The sequence below is a fragment of the Arvicanthis niloticus genome, chromosome 17 (genome assembly GCF_011762505.2).
Source record: "Arvicanthis niloticus isolate mArvNil1 chromosome 17, mArvNil1.pat.X, whole genome shotgun sequence".
In the NCBI taxonomy this organism is placed as follows: domain Eukaryota; kingdom Metazoa; phylum Chordata; class Mammalia; order Rodentia; family Muridae; genus Arvicanthis; species Arvicanthis niloticus.
In genome coordinates this window covers 35365793-35386673 of record NC_047674.1, presented here as the reverse complement: position 1 = coordinate 35386673, position 20881 = coordinate 35365793, and the positions used below count along the sequence as shown (strand labels likewise).

The 20881-nt window shown below is 36.7% G+C and overlaps 1 protein-coding gene across 4 annotated transcripts in view; it reads left to right on the top strand.

The window, feature by feature from the left end:
- The window catches only part of Khdrbs2 (KH RNA binding domain containing, signal transduction associated 2), a 496703-nt gene that overhangs the window by 49513 nt on the left and 426309 nt on the right, over positions 1-20881 (top strand). For all 4 annotated transcript variants that reach the window (XM_076915127.1, XM_034522053.2, XM_076915128.1 and 1 more), the window contains one exon: positions 16589-16716. In XM_076915127.1, coding sequence (XP_076771242.1) covers positions 16589-16716 — 128 coding nt within the window. The remainder of the gene's footprint in view (positions 1-16588; positions 16717-20881) is intronic.

The window sequence follows — 20881 nt, the reverse complement described above, 5'->3', positions numbered from 1 at the left end:
CAGGAATAAACAGACAAATCTATTTCTCAGTTTAACTGAAAGTAGGTAGCCACTTAAATCAATAAACTGAAATATGCCATAGTGTTTTGTGAGATGTAGGGTGCCACACAATATTAGCGTTTCAGATTTTTAAGCACATGTGGTTTCTATTGATAAAAGCATCTGAGGATGGCATTCACTTACAGTCAATACATGGCTCAATCAATATGTGTTTGTCTGAGTTTTGTTTTCAGGAAGCACCCAGGAGAGAAACTACAGTTAGACAGTTGTCCTTTCTGAACATTCCTACATATACACTTGCTCTCTTGCCTAATGATGTGGGTTGAAAAAGGCAACTTATGATGTACTTCATGAATTTTGCTAAACCCATATTATAAGTATCCTAAATCTGGGCATAATTTCATGAACTAAAATGTTGATTATAATAAAGGTGATGTTCTGGATGGGTTCCAGTACATTTAGGCTGTACCATGTTAGAACTATGTCTTAGACAGCAATCATCACTGATTATTTTTCATGCATAAACCATCATGTTATTGACCAGTAGGCATGCTAGGGTATGTATCATAGTCTCTCTCAGTGAGTCCTAGACCACTCAATCTGGCTGCCCTGACTCGTGTCCAAAGCTGGACTAAGAGTCATTTGACTATGTCAATGACATTCCTTTTCAAGTTCATGTTGCTTCCTGACTTCTAAAATATTAGTTCATTACTCTGGTCATTTTTTTTCTAATTCTGTTAACTACATTGTTGTCCCCAAGACCTACTATTATTTATTAATTACCCATTACTTCCAATCTCGTACTATAGACCAACTTGTGCTTTTGCTATAAATCTTCAAATGTTTATTTATAGGTATTATTTCTCCATCCTTTATTTATTTAGGTGCCTCTCCTGATTTTTAGATACAAATATTCCCAGATTAATTAGTTTTCCTTCTCAGATAAGTCAGCATCATAACTCATTTCAGATTCACAGAACTCGATCATGTCTCCTACTCCCATCATACCTAATATTACTTTTACATTTTCTATTCCAGCTAATATCATTACAATTAGGCCAGAAATTAACAGTACTATAATACCACACACTTCTCTTCCATGCCTCAGGTTCTGTAAATAGGCCATGCATGCTTTATTCAGGACATGGAAGTAGGAAACTTATTGAGAGATAAGACTCCCCATTATTGTGGTTCCTGTGCCTTTTATTCTCTGGTATCTGAGCATCTCAGCCCTTTTTATTATAATGCACAGACTGTCCCCTCTCTTCCCCACTGGATGGTCTCCATTTACTTTTATCTGGATTTATAGGTGAAAGCAATTGTTTCACAGTTCAAGGGACATCTCTGTAGTTATTGAGCCCAATAAACCCAGGGGTATGGGAAGCAATGAGCTCCATTCTTGCATCCTAAGAGATTTTGGGTTCAATGCTAGTGATTAAGTATAGATTTGTGTATTTTTGTTGTTTACCCTAAGAGCACTTAACAGTGTAAAGGGCTTGAGTTTATTTCTGACGACTGATTGTAGTTTGCCCACAAGTTATCTTGTCACATTTTTGTGAACAGTGACAAAAGACTTACCTCTTCTCAGAGCAGGAGCAATGCACAAAGTGTCCATACTTGTTGATACCTTTATTTCATTTCCTAAAGATGATAGGAACATGCCACCTCTTGACTATAAAGGCAGTAGCTTTTATTACAGGCAGGGCACCAAGGATAGGAGTGTGTGATCTTTTACCACGAGGAGTAAAGTGGCTGGATCTTTCCCACAAATAATTTTATTATTAATTTATTAATAAGTAATACTGCCTAGGGAGAAATGCTTCACTACTTTTGAGGTTATGGCTACAGAAATATCTATGAAGAGCTGTTAGCAAGTAAGGCTTTTAGTGTTGTACTCACGAGGTCTGAAGGAAAGTGAGCGAGTCATCTTACAAGGAATATCTTGCAACATCTGCAGTGTTAATACTTACCCTTCTCTTTCTTACATATGTCCTGTTCCTGAAGCTGATTTTTCTAGAAAGTGTGTGGCCACTGCACTACTTTTTGTAATGGTCTACTTTAATGCAGGATAAAATGAAAGAAGACGAGGTCATATATCTGAGAGGGACTGGGTGGACATGGGCAGAACTGGAGCAGAGAGACGGAGGAGAGGAGACACTGTTAATACTGTAGTCATGCATGTGATTCTCAATGACTAATAACCACAGGGAGCAGTAGGGATGAATCAGCAGTTAAGAGAACTCACTGTATTTGGGAGGACCCACGCTCAGCTCCTAGCCTCTTCATTGGGTGGTTCACAGGCGTCTATAACTCTAGCTCCAGGTCAATCCCTTTGATAAACCTTTCTTCTCTTCATTTTTCTGTATATACTCACACACATACTGACATGCACAGATCTAATTATACATGATAAAACTAATTACTAAAGAAAGTGTTACAAGAAATATTTGTTGTGGAGGAGGATATAAATGAATTAATGCCTTTTCATTGTAATTGTGTCATGGACTTTTTGTTTTTGTTTTGTTTTGCTTTAAATGGTAGCAAAAATCCACCGTAAAGTTCCACAGTTTCAGAACCACCATTCTAAGTGTCTGCTTGATTTCGGCATAATGCCTATTTTATCTGTGTTGTTGTTATTATTTTTGTCGTTATTATTATTATTATTATTATTATTATTATTATTATTATTATTCTCTAATTTTTTACAGTCCAGTCATAATTCTCCCAGTCCACCCTTGACAATTTCTCATCCCATTCCTCCTCTCTTGTCTCCAAGAAGATGTCCCCCCACTCCAAACCTTCCCCCTCCCTTGGATTTCAACTCTCTGTAGCGTTAGGTGTGTTTTCCTGACTGAGTCCAGACCTGATGGTCCTCTGCTGTATATGTGTTGAGGGCCTGATGGTTTTCCTGTGAGATTACCCTCCTGCTCAGCCTCTTCTAGCCTTTCCCTAATTCAACCACAGGGGTCCCTGGCTTCTGCTTATTGGTTGTATGTAAATATCTATGTCTGGCTCTTTCAGCTGCTTGTTGGGCCTCCCGGAGGGCAGTCATGCTAGGTTCCTGTCTGTAAGCACACCATAGCATCTGTAATAGTTTCAGGCCCTGGAGGCCCTCCTTGAACTGGATCCCAATTTGGGCCTGTCACTGAACCTCCAGTTCCTCAGTCTGTTCTCCATTTTTGTCCCTGCAGTTCTTTTAGACAGGGACAATTCTGGGTTAGAGTTTTTGACTGTGGGATGGCAACCACATCCCTCTGCATGATGCCCTGTTTTTCTACTGGAGGGGATTCTACAAGTTCCCTCTCATTACTCTTGGGCATTTCATCTAATGTCCTTACTTTTGAGTCCTGAGAATCTCTTACCTCTCAGGTCTCTGGTACATTCTAGAAGGTTCTCCCACCTCTTACATCCTAAGATTGCCTGTTTCCATTCTTTCTGCTGGCTCTCAGGGCTTCACTCCTGATTTGCCCCTCCCATACCTGATCATGTTGCCCTTTTCCTCTCCCTGTCCTCTCTACCACCCAGGTCCCTCCCTCCCTCTGCCCCCTGTGACTTTCTTCTCCCTCCCAAGTGGAATTCTCACTTAGGCCCTTCAACTTTTTAACTTTCTTGAGTTCTGTGGATTGTATCCTGGGCATTCTGTACTTTTATGGCTAATATCCACTTCTTAGTGAGGGCCTGAGTTACCTCACTCAGGATGATATTCTAGTTCCATATGTTTCCTGCAAAATTCAGGATGTCCTTGTTCTTAATAGCTGAGTGGTATTCCATTGTGTAACTGAACACATTTTCAGTATCCATTCTTCTGTTGTGGGACATTTGGGTTGTTTCCAGCTTCTGGCCATCACTAATAAGGCTGCTATGTAATATTTTAATAATATAGATTGTAAAGTTAAAAAGAACTAGCAGGATACTGGAAAAATTGATTTTTCAGATATATAAGATATGACAATGCAACAGAGACCTGGAGTGACAGTTTTTACATTTGAGGATTAGCAGAAGGTGGTGACTCAAAAGATAATGTTGTTCTTGATTGATATAGGAGATTGAAGAGCACATTCTTAATTAATGGCAATATTCATATTCACCATATGTGATGTTATAACTTATTACTAGTGCATTATTTCCTTATAAGATAAATTTTTATTTTATGCTATATAATTGAAACAGCACAGATTATAACTACTTCTAATTTCTCTATAAAAATGGTTGATTTTTCATGTTGTATAGGAAACTGCATCTTTTAACAGGTAAATATTTATTGCATATACATTTAATCAATTTTGTAATTTTAACTCTAAAGTTCATTTAAATATGTTATTTATATATATAAAATTCATTTAAATATGTTATAAATATGTTATATATATGTTATATAAACATATGTTAAATATGTTTATAGAACTGAAGATCTTTAAACAAATATGTCTTACTTTGATGAAAATACTTAAGTTCAAAATGTATAAAAATTAAAATGACTCAATGATAGTTATTTTTAATAGATTAAATTTATTAAATTTATTAATGCTATTAAAGTAATTTAATAGATCTAAAGTAATTAAACTGTTCTAGTATAGTCACATTTGAGGAATGGAATATATTATTATCCTAGTTCATTTGTTCGAAGCTAATGATAAGGGTGGCTTTTAGAGTCACTTACTTTATTTGAAGTATGTTTTTCCAATTTGTAGCTCATGGGCTGCTGTCACTTGTAAACTAGTAGATTTCCATGATATGATACCTCAAGCCACCCATATGAGCTACACAATGCTGTCCTCAGCATGTTTCAAATTCACAACCCTTTCTAGTTTGAAACTTTCAGAGAAAGACCTCTCACATCTGCCACGCATTAATTAATCCTTCCTGTTCTATGCTTATGTGAACATTCTTCATCTGTCTGTACAAGAATTTAAATTCTTACGAGTGTTCTGAAATCTGTGTTTATAAATTCATGGGCTTTGTCTGCTATACACAGCAGAGAGCTTTCATGTTTATTAGTCTGAAAGCATGCATGCCTCAAGAAAGCACATTTTTAATGCTTGATGTGATCAATATTTGAGTTGGCTGTAGGTTCTATGAGAAGGGTAAACTCCTTCAGGACCCATTATCCCTAGCAGCCTTGCTCTCAGAGGAATCTTAAGGAACATTTTCAGTAAATGTTGGGTGATGTATTGCATGATACCAGTTACAAATCATGCTGATTAGATTTTAACCACAGATTTTTCTCAGTAAAATACAGCCTGGCAGAAGCACTGTTCAGTCTGTGTTCTAAATTGAGTTTGCAACTTTTAACTTGATATCTTGGTCTATAACATTATCATGGTTGCCTTAGGTTGTGATGGAATTTTCATGACAGTGTGAAACTGTTCAATTTAGTTACACATCCTAAGGGACCTGAAATTTCTGTTTATGATCTGTTTGTTTCTTATCACAGAATGTAAAACTTTTGGAGGGAAAGTTTCATTTCTTCTATATTTATTCTACAACTTTTTCATGAAAATCCCAAAAATAAATAGTTGTCTTATAATGTTTAACAATGTCTTTTCAGTGAAAAATTATCCTTACATAATAAAGTGTAGAGAACCAAGCAGCCACAGTTATGTTCTTCATTGACCTGCATAAAAGGGGCTTTTCCTGAGCTCTTTGCCTGGTGAGAGTTCTCCACGATCTTCTGTGGCCTGTTGTAGGCCTGGTTAGGGTTCTATTGTTGTGAAGAAACACCATGACTTTGGCAACTCTCATAAAGAAAAACATTTAACTGGGGCTAACTTACAGATCAGAAATTTATTGTCAATAAATTTCACAGTAAGTGTGGCAGCACACAGGAAGACACTGTGCTGGTTAAAGAGCTGAGAGATCTACATCTTGTTCCGAAAGCAGAAGGAAGTGAGCTGGCTTGAGTTTCTGAGAATTCAAAGCCCACCCCCTAGTGACAGAACTCCTCCAATATAGCCACACCTACTCCAAAAAAGTCACAGGTCCTAATACCGCCACTCTCTATTGACCAATTATTCAAACAAATTAGTTTATGGAGGCCACATCGGCATTGTGTATACCCAAGGCCAATCTGTTTCAAGGGATGACTTTGCAGGGACATGGTAACATACAAAGAGATTCCCTTATTGTGATTCTTTTGCTTATTTGTTTATTGTGATTGTCATTTGGATTTTGTTTGGGCAGCCATATTGCTGAGGTTTAATGGGGAAGGTTTTCCTATCATTTCTATGGAACACAATCTCAGCAGACTTCTTGGTCTTCTGTGTCTTGTAATTTGTCTGCCCCCTGTTCCACAAGTTTTCATAAGCCTTTGGTGGAAGACCTGTACTGGAGATGTATTCATTGGCGCTGGGCATCCCATGATCTGTTGATCTCTGCATTATGGCTAGTTGTGGTTTTCTAATATGGTCTATGTTTGCTGGAAAGAGAAACTTATTTAATGAGGGATGAAGGTTACACTTATCCATAGGTATAAGAATACATTATAGATATTCTAGACAGCTAGGAATTATGTGGGTCTATAAAACTGGTAGTAGTAAATTCTCCATTAAGGTCCATGACCTCACTAGATTTGGGTAGTTGTCTAGATTTCTAGTCCCAAGCATGGTATCCTTCCTGTCAAGCAGGACTTAAGTCCATTTTTCTTCAGTGTTTGGTGTCCTGTTTGTTTGTGGTCCTAGATGCTTGGAGGTGGAGGCAGGAAGAACACTTGAGAACAAGGATCAAGGCTGATAGGAAGTACTTTCTAATGTGTAATCATGTTCATCTTTTCTCCTTGTCGTCAGGTGATGTTGATTTGAATTATCTCAGTCCAGCTTTATCCAAATCCTCTACCAGCTTTCTGTTCTTCACTGACATTTCCTAGTGAGGTTGGAAATCTACTGAGAGGTCTTAGTTGAACTAGCCTCAGTGGATGTATTTACACATGCCATTCATTTTGCATTCAATCACTGGAGATCTATGGAGCGCTCCATTCCCAAGGGCTTTTGATCCATTCTTTGGCTTAGAAAAGATTTGACAAGTGCTGTTACTATTTTCAATATTAATTTCCATTCTCTCAGAATAAAGAAAGTATTAAGTTGTGTTTTATAATAAATGTATTTTTTTTCCTAAGGGAGAGATTTTTCTTAATGATTATGAAAATTTTCAATTAAGCATTATTTCCTGTTTGAATTTGTGTCATTACAAGTTTAGGTGATTTAAAAGAAAAAAATGTAATGTGCTTTTTTACTTCTAAAACTTTGTGAGGCAACATAAATTTTATTACTGAGAGAATGCAAGAGTCCAACTGTGAATGGCTACAGAAAGTCCTGACTCAACTCACAAGTATTAGAACTGAAGAACAGATTCAGCAATGGTGTAGGAGGTACAGTCATACATTGTTGGTTTCATTTCTTTGCATTGAGAGCATAGTAACTAAAAAGAAATGTTTACAAATAAATTTGAGAGCTATATCAGGTGTTGCTTTACATCTTAGAGAAGACTGGGAAGTAACACAGCCAGTCAGGAAGAAAAGAGGATTCAGGAAGCCTATAAGCTAACACCTACAGGACACAATAGGAATGCCATACAGAAAAACTGTAAAACTGGAATATAGCCCGTATTTACAGTTTGATAAATTACTGTTCAGATGGCAAGACTGTAGACCCAATGAAATACCTCCAGAAATACTGTTTCATTTTACATGAATTGAAGAATTAATGTCTACCTTCACATGGAATCCAAGAGGCCCAAACCAGCCAATATGTTATGACAAAGATGGGTACACTTATATATCATACAGCTATACTAAATCAAAATCAGAATTTCTATGCTTAAAATACTACTAAAGATATGAAAACAACTTAAAATGTCTCTAAATTTTTCACTCAATAAAGAATTAGTGTCAGATTCTAAGGAGTAACAGTAATACTTAATATATTTATTAATCAACAATTGGCATGAGCATGGTTTTTTTTGGTTGTAAATATGCCAGGTTCCTTTAATGGAGTGTGATGAATATGAATCAGATCATATTCATTTATATTTAAAAATAGTGATGGCAAGTAGAAATTGTAAAATTTGATTTTTTTTCTGATGAATTATGACATACTTTGGAAAGTTTAGGGAAATGTATTTTTAAACTCAAGGAATGTCTAATGTAATTAAGCTTCTAAACATCTTGAAGATAAATTAATACAAATTCATGCACATCTGGTTGTAACTTTCTGTAAACTTAAGTCTACATGGTGAATAAATGTAATTTTATATAATTATGAGAGTTAAGTCTCAGAAAAGTAGTGTTTTAATTTTTTTGCAAACCAAGAAAACCAGAGCGGCTGCTTGCCGTTGGGATGATTTGTTTTTATTACTACCATGTGTTTAAAGATATTTTTTGGAAAGGCATTTTAGTTGCCATAAAGTATGTATATATTCTACCTCTGCTCATGGTTCACTTGGTGTGTAGACTTGATGGGTGTGAGGACCTAATTTAGCCTTTCTGTCTCAGGAGGCTAGGAACCAAAAGTATAATATCGCAAGAATAAGACTGGGATGGTTGACCAGTGACAGGAAAATGTTAGATGTTTAACCTTCAGACAGTAAGGGTCCAGTATATTTTGTAGTACTGGTACTCTAAGTACTCTGTGTAGACACAGTATAAATACAACAAACCAATGTAAGTAAAAGAAAGACATGGCTAATATATCATATATTTGTATTAAAATCACTATGGCGATGAAGAAGAAGTCGCACATGGGTCTTCAGGAACTGAGGCCCACAGTGGGAAGTTGAACAGAGCACGAGAGCCAGTGTCAGGGCAAGGTGGGTTTGATCCCCAAGACAATAGAATACAACTTAAATCCATGAAAAGTGAGGTGCACACGGTGAGCAAGAAACCCAGGTCAATACAAGATCTGATTTTTTCCAAATTAAAATGCTTAACATTAAACATAGAAATTTGTGGCTAGTGTGTAACAATTAGAAATCAGCAAAGCTTGTTCTCCATTTGGTGAAGAATGACTGTATTTGTGTGTATAATGTTACAATCCTATTCAACATGTTTAAAACATTTAAAGATGTATTTCACAAATCAAGAATGTATCATATTCTTTATATCATCATTGAGGGCTAATTTTTCTCAATCTATTTTATTCTTGCCCTTTTATATTTAAGGTAATTTACATATTATTAGCATATGTGTAATGAGGTCAATGCGATGAAGGGCAAATGGAAACACAGAACATTGTATGTGCGTCCCCTCTGTAACTTACATCTATATCAGTGTCAACAGTCATACAGGCAGGACAGATGTGGATGCCAGAGGACAGCTTGCAGCAGTCAGTTTTCTCTCTTCACTATTGAACTCGGGTTCTCAGGCCTTTGTGGCAAGACTGTTTATCTGCTTGGCCATCTTCCTGGTCCTTGTGTTGTTTTACATTGTTTTCTTATTAGGATACAATGTAATGGGTTTCACTAGGACAACAACGTGCACTGCATCCGATCACCACTCTGTGCTTTATCCACATGCAGTGCATCGCATCACCACTCTGTGCTTTATCCACATGCACTGCATCGCATCACCACTCTGTGCTTTATCCACGTGCACTGCATCCGGTCACCACTCTGTGCTTTATCCACATGCACTGCATCCGGTCACCACTCTGTGCTTTATCCACATGCACTGCATCGCATCACCACTCTGTGCTTTATCCACATGCACTGCATCGCATCACCACTCTGTGCTTTATCCACGTGCACTGCATCGCATCACCACTCTGTGCTTTATCCACGTGCACTGCATCCGGTCACCACTCTGTGCTTTATCCACATGCACTGCATCGCATCACCACTCTGTGCTTTATCCACATGCACTGCATCGCATCACCACTCTGTGCTTTATCCACATGCACTGCATCGCATCACCACTCTGTGCTTTATCCACATGCACTGCATCGCATCACCACTCTGTGCTTTATCCACATGCACTGCATCGCATCACCACTCTGTGCTTTATCCCCCCTTTCTCCTTTCTTGCTGAGGTCCTTCCTCCCTTAATAGTGCCCAACTCATTCATGCCTCAAATCACTTGTAGCAGACCATCTTTCTCTTCCAATCCTCCAAGTAGTATTACCTAATCAATTTAAGGTATTATTGCCAAGTTGTTCAGTATCACTGTTAACAAATACGACATTTTCATGGTTTCCATGAATGATCAATTTTATCTCATCTTTACAACCAATGTTCCAACCTTTAAGTGCTTTGTGAACCAGACAGGTGTTTAGTTGCCTGGTGACCGTGGATCTGAGAGAGCTGTTATTGTGTCAGAGTATTTTTGCTAGCATTGTTCGCATATATAATAATTATCTTTACTTTTGAGATATTTTTAAAAGTAACTATCCATTTTATTTTTCTGTGTTTGAAGCCAGCTCTAGGCCATAGTTTTTCTTCAGCTTTTGTCATCCATAGGCTTGGGAGAGAGGCTATAAAGAAATGTAAAATGAAATATTTCTTGAGACATTTCAAGGTAGAGGGAGACAGGGATGAGATACTATAGAGCTAAGCCTGTACAAATTTGGGATAGACAATACAAGATGATAACCCGAAGCTATTTTTGATAGCTTTACTTTCTCTAAAATACAGGAAACCTGAGTCTAATGACCAGGTCAAATTTCTAAAAAGTAGGAAACCTGGGTTTTTTTAATCATATTTAATTCCACAAACTACAAATGGAAAATAAATAAATTTTTCAATGGTAAGATTGTTGGAGCAATAGTTCTAATGCAAAACAATACATAATTTTAACGGAATGGAAAGTAACATTTTATTGCTAATTATGAGGTAGATGATTTTGAACCAGCTTTTACTAATCATGTTTATAAGATAATTATAAAATATTATATAGGCTAATACAAGCAAGTAAACAGACACACACACACACACACAAACGACATTTTCCTCAAGCATTATAAAGACAGTGACTAAAGAAAGAGAACAGAAGACATGGTTGTTTGGAGTCTTTTTACATGTTGTAATATTACAGGTAGTGTGCAATGGTACATGCATATGAGTGTAGATGTCCATGTTCATGGCAGCCATAACTCCAACCCCAGAACATTTAATACATTCTCTCTGTCTCTATAAAAGATATATAATATATAGTATATTATGAATATACATGGGTCGCCTTGCCCATAAAGGAGCATGAAGAGGCTAGAGATTCTTTAGATATCCTCTTTACCTGCTTCCCCAGATTTTTTTTAGACAGCATCTCTCAGTAAATATTTAAGTCACCCTTTTGGCTAGGCTGGCAGTCCACTAATCCCCTCATACCTGACTGTTGTTATCCCATTCCCCAGAGCTGGTATTACAGTTATAAGAAAACACAAAGAAATACAAACTCAGTCGCTGATGTTTGTTCACCAGGTCTGTTACTTTCCCAACACTTTATTTAATTTCATGAAATATGATGAATAAATTCTTGGTATTGTTTTCTGAGTTACCAACATCTATTTGAGAACATCCTAGCCTAAGCTAATAACCAGAAGCCAGATGGCTTTTTTTTTCCTCTAACATTTTCAGAGTTACAGGTTTTACAATGAGATCTTTCACCCATTTTGATTTAACTTGTTCACAGACTTAAGATAGGGAATCATTTTCACTCTCTTATATGTTTTATCCAGTCATCCTAGAACTAAGTTTAGAGAGATATTTTTTTCTTTATGGAAGTATTTTTGGGTAACTTTATTAAAAATCAGGGCTGTAACTGTATTCTCATGCTTATGTTCTTTTCCATTCTGCTTGCCTGTTTCTGTTTCTATGTTGTTTTGTTCCAATGGCTCTGTTATATATTGTGACATCAGCTACTGTGTTGCCTCCAGCATTGTTCTCTTTGATCGGTTTTGAGATGTCTGTGCTGTACAAGTCTTCATTACTAGTTCAAGGACTATTAACAGATTCCTTCTTTCTTTCATAGTTTTCTCAGTTTTTAAAATTACATTTTACTAAAGCGTCTAGATTTTAAAATAATCACTATTTTGTCATTGGTTTGTGAGCCTATCTTCCACATTTAGTCTCTCAGTGCCACCACTTTTATTCTGTTTTCTTTTGTAGAGAGTTAAAAAACCATCCCTATGTGAGGAGTGTATGGTCATTGGAACATTTATCCTTTGTCTGTTCGAATGGGCCCAGTATAACTTCTAAACCCAAATAGCAGAGATTAATTTAGTTCTTTTAATTATTTACACAGTATCTAAACAACATTCTATTGTTGAGTACATATTTTAAATAAGTATTCACATACATCTTTATCCCATGATGCATTTTATGAATGTGTGTATCTGTGTGTGGGGTGGGGCTGTCTCTTGTGTTTACATCCTACTCTTGCCTCTAATAACAAAGATTATATACCATTGTCATGAAACATTATTGAGTCATGTAAACTTAAACTATAAAGAAATCTGTAGTTGAGTTCTAAAGTGCAAAAGTAACAAATAAAAAGTCATTTTAAAAGAAATTACTGTGGACATAAATTGACAGAATCTGGCACATTCCATTTCTATAATATGCTGCTTAACAATGTTTAGAGAAAAGGAAATGAAATTTCAGAATTTCTGAAACAGAATTTCAATGAAAGACAATTAATCTGCATATGTAATATCAGATACTAAACATTTTCCTTTTTAAAATATTAAAAAACAGATTAAAACACAATTAAAGATGTTTATAAAGTATAATGAAGCCTGAGAAAATTACATTTAAAGAAATTATATAGCTGTAAAGTGAAATGTAGCAATAAATTAGAAGTAAAAATTCCCTTTGCATTGCTTTCTCCTATTGCCTTCTTCTCCTTGACATGACAAAGGAAGACTTTTCTGAATTTTCACGTAACATAGGTTCTGTAGTGTTAACATTAGAAACTCTTGAATGAATATATTCACTAATAAATAAATGGAAGGAGAACAGAGAACATACTTCAAGATACAATCACCTCTAGTTTATTAAGTAACATATATCATGATGTACTGATCAGATTTATATTGATGCTATGTGGTAACCTGAAATGACTTCATTTTCTACACAGTACATTCTAATGAGTGCACCTTTTCAGCTTTATGAATGTCTGTACTCTCTAAATGTTACAAAGCACATACCTTAATTGTGCAATAAAAGAAAGGATCATTCTATTGTTTCTGGTGACACAAGCCTATGTCCTAAGCTCCCTGGAAGGCTGAGAGTCTAGACTGCCTTATGTTTAAGGCCACTGTGTAACACAGAGTGAGTTCAGTTCACTGTGAGAATCTTAAGGATCATATTTTAAAGTAAAAATGAGCAAAGGAAAGAGTGCTAGAGATATACCTTAGTGATAGAGCATTTGCCTAGTATTGTGTATAAGGCCCTGGGTACCTTATATCCATACCTTATATCCATAGTACCATAACTAGCCAACTAGCTAACTATAGAGCCAATAATCAAATAATTATTTTAAGTAGATGAAAATTAAGAAACTGAAAACAAAAATAAAATAGGAAATGAGCTACCTAAGTTTGAATTCTCTGGCTTTGAAATTAGGCAAGGTTTGGTTCCAACATTTTGTAGCACTGCACTTGACACGTAACTGCTGAGCTATTGCTCATGCAGATATGTCAGGGAAGAAAAGATGACTGTGTGAATCTGTCAAGAGGCCAAAAGAAATAGCAAGCGCTTCAAAGGGAAACTATACAAATGAACAGGAAGAACAGTGAAAATGGGATTTTATTTAGCTCTCCTTCTTGATGGGAATGTTATTAGAATTAATCATAGAATGATCAAATCATAACTGTCTAAAAAAAAGTCTAACTTCCAGTTTTGGGGGAGGCAAAGAATGTCAGACAAATTCAATTTCTTTTTGTAACGGATCGACAAAGAAGCTTTTCATGTAACAGAATGGGACTAGAGTGAGCTTCTGTGTGTCTCATGTTACAGGTTCCTCCACAGAGTAGGAAGCAAAGTGCAAGGGGTTAGTGGGATAGGTGCAAGTCCCAAGGGCAGTGATCTGAAGTTCATTGTCACCACCAGAGTATATAAGTATAGCATTGACCTGTAGTGGCCAGTGTTCTGCTTGTATAAGGATACAAGATAGAGAAAGTGTAGGGGAGATATTTAGAAAATGCCTCTGCACAGGCCGGCTATTTAATCAGCAGGGCTGCTCTGCTTAGCTCTGGCAGCCATATTCCACACCAGAAGACAAGTGTGCCACAGCTAGACCCACGAGAGTCAATGTGGGGGATGGCTCTGGCAATCAAGCACGCTGCATCCACAAAGCTCTGCTGAACCACAGACAATATCTATCATCCTCTTGGTACCCGGTAGAATGAAGACTCTTAAGGTTAAAGATTATCCAAAGGATTTATACATTTGAAAATGCTCAAATAACAAGATGCCCACACAATTACTGTTACCCAATATCTAACCTTTTGATAAGTAGCTACCCAGGACTGCTACCTTTTTTCCTCCCTTTCCTCTCTCCCAACTCCTCACTCCGCCTACCTCTTATACTGCCCAATCACCAAGCTCCACTGTATTATACACTGTAGCAGTAGTGGGAAATTATCCTGGTACAGGATAGAGCTGAAGAGCATCTTGGGGTTTGTAAAGCAGTCAATTTAAAATGGCCTCTTAATCTATTGAATATATTTAATACTAGAGTAGATAGAAGAAACCTGGAGTTACCATGCTAAGTAGTAAACAGTACATATATAACCGAACTGTTAACATTCTGACAAGTCTTAAGCACACACTATATCCCTTGTGTCTATTCTCATTTCTTTTTAATTTTTTTGCTCACCTAATAGCTTCATGGTGTAAATTTTCTCATCTCACACATATAAGCATATATTTCTGGTTTGTTTTTCTCATTAGGATACATATGCAATGAAACCAGGTCCTTTTCCAATTTTTATTCTTTCTATGATATTCATAGTAGAGATCCACATATTTAATGAAAATATTAAAATGAAAGAATGAATAATTGTATTATATTTTGAATAGCCATGTTGGAACATTCTTAAAAGGCAAAATAACCATTATTCTCAATGTTTACTAATTATAACCTTTATATTTTATATGATCATTTTGTTTTGGTTTGGTCTGGTTTTTTTGTTTTTTTTTTGTTTTTGTTTTTTTTGGGTTTTTTTTTTTTTTTTTTTTTTTTTTTTTTTTTTTTTTGACAGGGTTTCTCTGTGTAGCCCTGGCTGTCCTGGAACTCACTCTGTAGACCAGGCTGGCCTCGAACTCAGAAAACCGCCTGCCTCTGCCTCCCAAGTGCTGGGATTAAAGGCATGTGCCACCAATGCCCAGCTTATATGATCCTTTTAGTAGTTTATTTATAATATAAAATATATAATTTATTTTTGCTATATTTTGGAGAACTGAATAACTATTTTAAATGTTTTAGAAATAATTTACATAAAATAAGATTTATAAACATGCAGTATGTTTTGCTCTATCACTGTTTCCAAGGAAAGCTGTTTGTATGAAACTGCAGTCCAGGGGGATGGGGAGATCCCAGTCTGAGTCCTGTGGGGGCTGAAGCTCTTGGGGACCCCCAGGCAAGAAGTTGGGCAGGGGTCAACTGGTCTCAGATCCTTGGGCTCCCAGACACTGATGGGAGGCCATGGAAGAGTTGAGACAGGGCATAGAGCTATGAGCGACCCATAGCTGGAAAGGGCTGAGGGGGAGATAAGCTCTGGTGGTGCCCTGTGAGGAAAATGAGACTCTTGGTCATGGTGACTGGCTTGGCTGGGTCTTGACTTGCTCTAGTTGTGTGACCTCCATGGCTGGAACGTAGAGAGGTCCTGCGGGAGGTTAGGCAGCGACTCGGTAGTTGAGGCCTTTCTCCACGGTTCCCCATGGTGGGCCCCAGAGACGAGAGGAAGTCCATGATCTTAAAACATTTATCGTCATGGCAGAACATGGATGAAGCTGTACCCCATGTTCTCAGGGCGGACCTGAGGTTAAATACCTTTTGCAAGTAGGAGGAGGGTCTTGGAATGAATGCTTAATTGGCTACACCCTCTGACCTTTAGGTAACTCATGAATATAGAAATGTCTTGAGGCTCTGTGGCCTGTAGTCCCACCCTCTACCTGTGGAAGGGCTGGTAGGGGCATTGTCCTATGTGCCTGAAAGGCAGAATCAATGGAGATTTCTACCTCATGTCAGGAGCCTAGAGTTTGGGAGCATGGCAAAATGCATGTTGTCCCTTGCAGCGAAACCTGTGAGGTCTCCAACCTGCTGGGTCTCTGGCCATCTTTAGCCAGTGCTCGAACAGAAACCATGCTGTCTCTCACAGCCCACCACCGCACAGCAAGATATATTTTTCTTCCGTTTTGTCAGAAGATACACACAACAGCTAAGTGAATCACATCCTTTCTTCCTGTTTTATTTTCACTTTTTAGTTGCTGTTAATAGAGGTTGCCTTGTAGTGGGATTCAGATAGCTGTCTGCAAGGTGCAGCTTCCGCCTTTTTCAGAATTACTCAAACTCTGTATGCAACAGTACAAACAATTATCATATCAGGATGGCTCATTTTTTCATGTCACTCATCTTGGTTTTGTGATTATTCCTTTCTTTCAGAAATTGAGAAATTTCAAGGTTCAGATGGGAAAAAGGAAGACGAAGAAAAGAAATATCTTGATGTTATCAGCAACAAAAACATAAAGCTCTCTGAAAGAGTATTGATTCCTGTGAAACAGTATCCAAAGGTACTGCATGCGGCATGTACTTCATTCTCAGTGTGTTAGAACAAAAACAATAACAGTCTTGATGCTTTTGTCATTGCCTCTTAAGAGTTAAACCTTAAGGTTTTGCTATCTGAATCTATGTAAATGCGTGGCAATGATACAGGCAGAAAAAGAGAAGAGACAGTGAAAGGAATTACTTTCAAGTGAAATTTTTATTTCTAGTGCATTTTTATTTTAAATATGGAAAGTATAATTACATATTTTTATCATTTAGGCAGCATGACAGTGACATACCAATTTGCCCAGTTATTTACACCACATTATTATGCATTTCATGGTTTTTACCATTTTGTCTTCTATAAAGTTTCAAGACTAATTACGGTATTGTTTCCAGTGTAATACATCTCTAACTATGTTTGTACCTACAAGTAATTGATTATAATATAATATAGTATTCATTGATGTGGTTTCATGGGCAATATTAATAAATTTCAGTGGATAAAAGGTGTTTCTACTCTTGCAAATATGTGAAAAATCTAAAAATAGATCAAATACATCAAACTGATTATATACTTTATAATGAGTGAATTGGAAGCAAGGACCATGTAATTGTCTTAATAAATAAAGATTACAGAGAAGAATGCTATAATTTTCCAATTGCCTCTCACTGTGATATAATGTAATAAATATAATTAAGTCAAGTGCTTTGTTTACTATTACCTGAAGTATGGGAAAAACTATTATATCCAGAAACTATAAAATTTGGCTATCAGATGATATTCTTAAGAATCTAGTACATTTTGATTTTATTTTATTAAACCAGAACTAATCTGTTGTCATACAGAATAGTCAGTAGGAATTTTTTCTCATAAACATTATTTGATTTTTGTGAATATTGAATTGGGTGATCTTATGAAAGTGTACAAAGAGATGAGCTACATAGCAATGGATTATAATAGTGATATGGCTGACTTTTAAGCAGGACTTAACCAATTATATTTTTAAGTAGAAGGTTCTTTCTTTAATATATAAGTAAATATGATATTATTTGATGCTGTCTCTTGTTATTACACTTGTCAGTCTGGTTTCTAAAAGTATGACAATGAAATGCTTCTCTGTAGCCTCTGGCTAAATGTTGTTGGCAACATAGAAGTCATTCAGAGACCTGAAGCCTTTTCAAGTGTGTTTATTGTTAAATGCTAAATGTTAAGAGTCCATGACAACTATTAAAACAGGAATATTATATAGCATCAAATTTTGATGTGCTGTATAATTTTCTAACTAATTTGAGTATGTTCAAACCAGAAAAGTTTGCAAATCCTTTTTATTTAGATGTTTTGGTTGCCGGGCGGTGGTGGCACATGCCTTTAATCCCAGCACTTGGGAGGCAGAGACAGGAGGATTTCTGAGTTCAAGCCTGGTCTACAGAGTGAGTTCCCCGACAGCCAGGGCTACACAGAGAAACCCTGTCTCGAAAAACCAAAAAAAAAAAAAAAGATAGATGTTTTGGAATCAGAACACTAAGGTTTGGGCTAATGTCAGAATGTCATAGAACTTGTAACACTTATGCTACATATCAGAAAGCTGGAATTTTGTGAATTTTTTTAAAAAGATCTTTGTGACTGATGAAGATTTTAGTACATATTTTCGTTTTCTAACAGTTAAATTTTTGATTTGATTGATCGTGCTTAAGTGTTCATGTTACTTCTCATGTAAAACATGGACAGCTGATAGCTTCCATTTATCTGATAGTAGTGTATATAATTGTCTCTTGACAACTTATGCTTCAGAAAAACCTCCCATTTTTTTCAATTGCTGAATAGACTGCCAACTCTTTTAATATTCTTGGTCAATGCCCATTCCATTTATTGATCACACAGATGAGAACTCTAAGAGCCCTTTAAAGAATGAAGAAATACTGTGAAAGAGGCTACCTCACTAACTGTGGTGGTTTGAATATGCTTAGTCCAGGGAAGGATGACCTTGTTGGAGTAGGAGAGGTCTTATACTATGTGTGTGGGCTTTCAGACCCTCTTCCTAGCTCTGTGGAAGCCAGTCTTCTCCAGCTTGGGTTTGGAACAAGATGGAGAACTCTAAGCTCTTTTAGCTCTGTGCCTGCCTTGATGCTGCCATGCTTCTCACCATAATGATAATGGACTGAACCAGTAAGCCAGTCCAGATTAAATGCTGTTCTTTATACGAGCTACCTTGGTCATGATGTCTCTTCGCAGCAAGGGAAACCTTACCTAAGACAGAAGTTGGTACCAGGGACTTGGGTATTGCTGTAATAGTCCTGACCATGCTTTTGTTTTGAGGAATGTGCATTTTGTGACTTAGGATTTGGAAAACAGTGGAATTCTTTAACTGAGGCTTAATCAGCCATCCTAGTAGGAATATGGAAGAGATTGGTGATGATGGTGGTTTGAACTGTGGGGCCATTCTCAAGAAGTTTCAGAGAAGAATGTTAATATGTGGCCTAGAGACCGTTTTTGTGGTAATTTGATGAAAAATGTGGCTACTTTTTGCCCATGTCTGAAGAGTCTCTCAGGCTAAGTTTAATGTCTAGAGAATCAGATTAATTGCATTGATGAAAAAAGTCTCAGAAAAGCCAGGCATAGACTTTGTCCATCCAGCCCCAATTAAATGCTTTCCTTTATAAGAGTTACCTTAGTCATGGTGTCTCTTCACAGACACTAACCCTATCCTGTTTTGTTACCTGTCAATGGTAACCTACTTGGATTTTATAATACAACAATAAAATCATATTTCAAAAACAAGCCTTGTTTCATTATCTTCTCTAATCTTTTGAAAGAACACCACATTTATTACAAAGTATTGATTCTCTCAGAGTATTTGTTGACACTTCTCACAGAATATCATAAAATTTCCATTTTGATTATTGAACTTAGCTGTCTGATGTACATTCATGAACTTAGCATGGTGTGTTGCAATGCCATGAAACACTGAGCAGTGGCATGAATATAAAATTTAATCTTGTATATTAAAAACTGACTTACCCTTCCTGGATGTGCTCTCAAGGATGACCTGCTTTATACAAGGTTGTCTAAGACTCTTCTTTCTCCTTGATGCCTGCTGTCTGTTTGCACCAGTAATTAGTGTGTTGATGACCTGGTCCTTTCAAACAAATGGCATTAAAGAAATGTGGAAATTCTTAGGGGAAATGACCTTATCATGACTTTACTAAGTGACCTTTTCCACATAGATTTTGTTTCAATTAGTCTCCAACTTCAGGCTAATTTGTTGACTTAGTTGAATACTACAAGGAATTGAAAGAAGTTGAAGATCTTAAATTATAGAAACTATAAGAATGGTGTTGAAGAGTTTTAATAGTGACTTATCTAACCCTAGCCTTTTGTGTTTATTGATTTAATTTTTGAAAACACAGGCCATAATATCAAATAATTTTAATGTACAGTTTTTAATATTTTGGTGACAAGATTAATAGAGGAGTAGTTGATAATCTTGCAAAAATCAGATTTTTTTCCTGTATTCTCCACTAGAATGTATAACAGTGGCAGATGTTTATTTGGTTCACTGTAATATTTTTTATTTTCTTTATGTTTCCAATAACATCAGAGAACTTATTTCAAAAATAAAAAAAGATTTTCTTGTGGTGTATGTGTGTGTTGGTTAGGGAAAACCTAGGTGTCATTCTTTAGGCGGTGTCTACTGTTTTAGACATAGACATTGTGTATATCTTTGCACTTGCAAAGAGAAACAGCAACTATTTCTTTTATTTCTCTTTTTAAATTTTATTTAATCATTTTTTATACTCTAGATTTTATCCTTTTTCTGGTCCAATCTCAGACTGTCCCACATCCCAAATCTCCTTCCCAACTCTGTCTCCACAAGGATGTCCCCTCTCCCTCCAACCTCCACCCCACCAGACCTCTAAACTCCCTGGGGCCTCCAGTTTCTTGAGTGTTAGGTGCATCTTCTCTGACTGAACCCAGACCTGGCAGTCCTCTGATGTATGTGTTGGGAGCCTCATATCAGCTGGTGTATGCTTCCTGGTTGGTGGTCCAGTGTCTGAGAGATCTCAGATGTCTAGGTTAATTGATACTGCTGGTCCTCTTACAGGGTCACCCTTCTCCTCACCTTCTTACAGCTTTTCCTTAATTCTACCACAGGGGTCAGCAGCTTCTGTCCATTGGTTGGGTGCAAT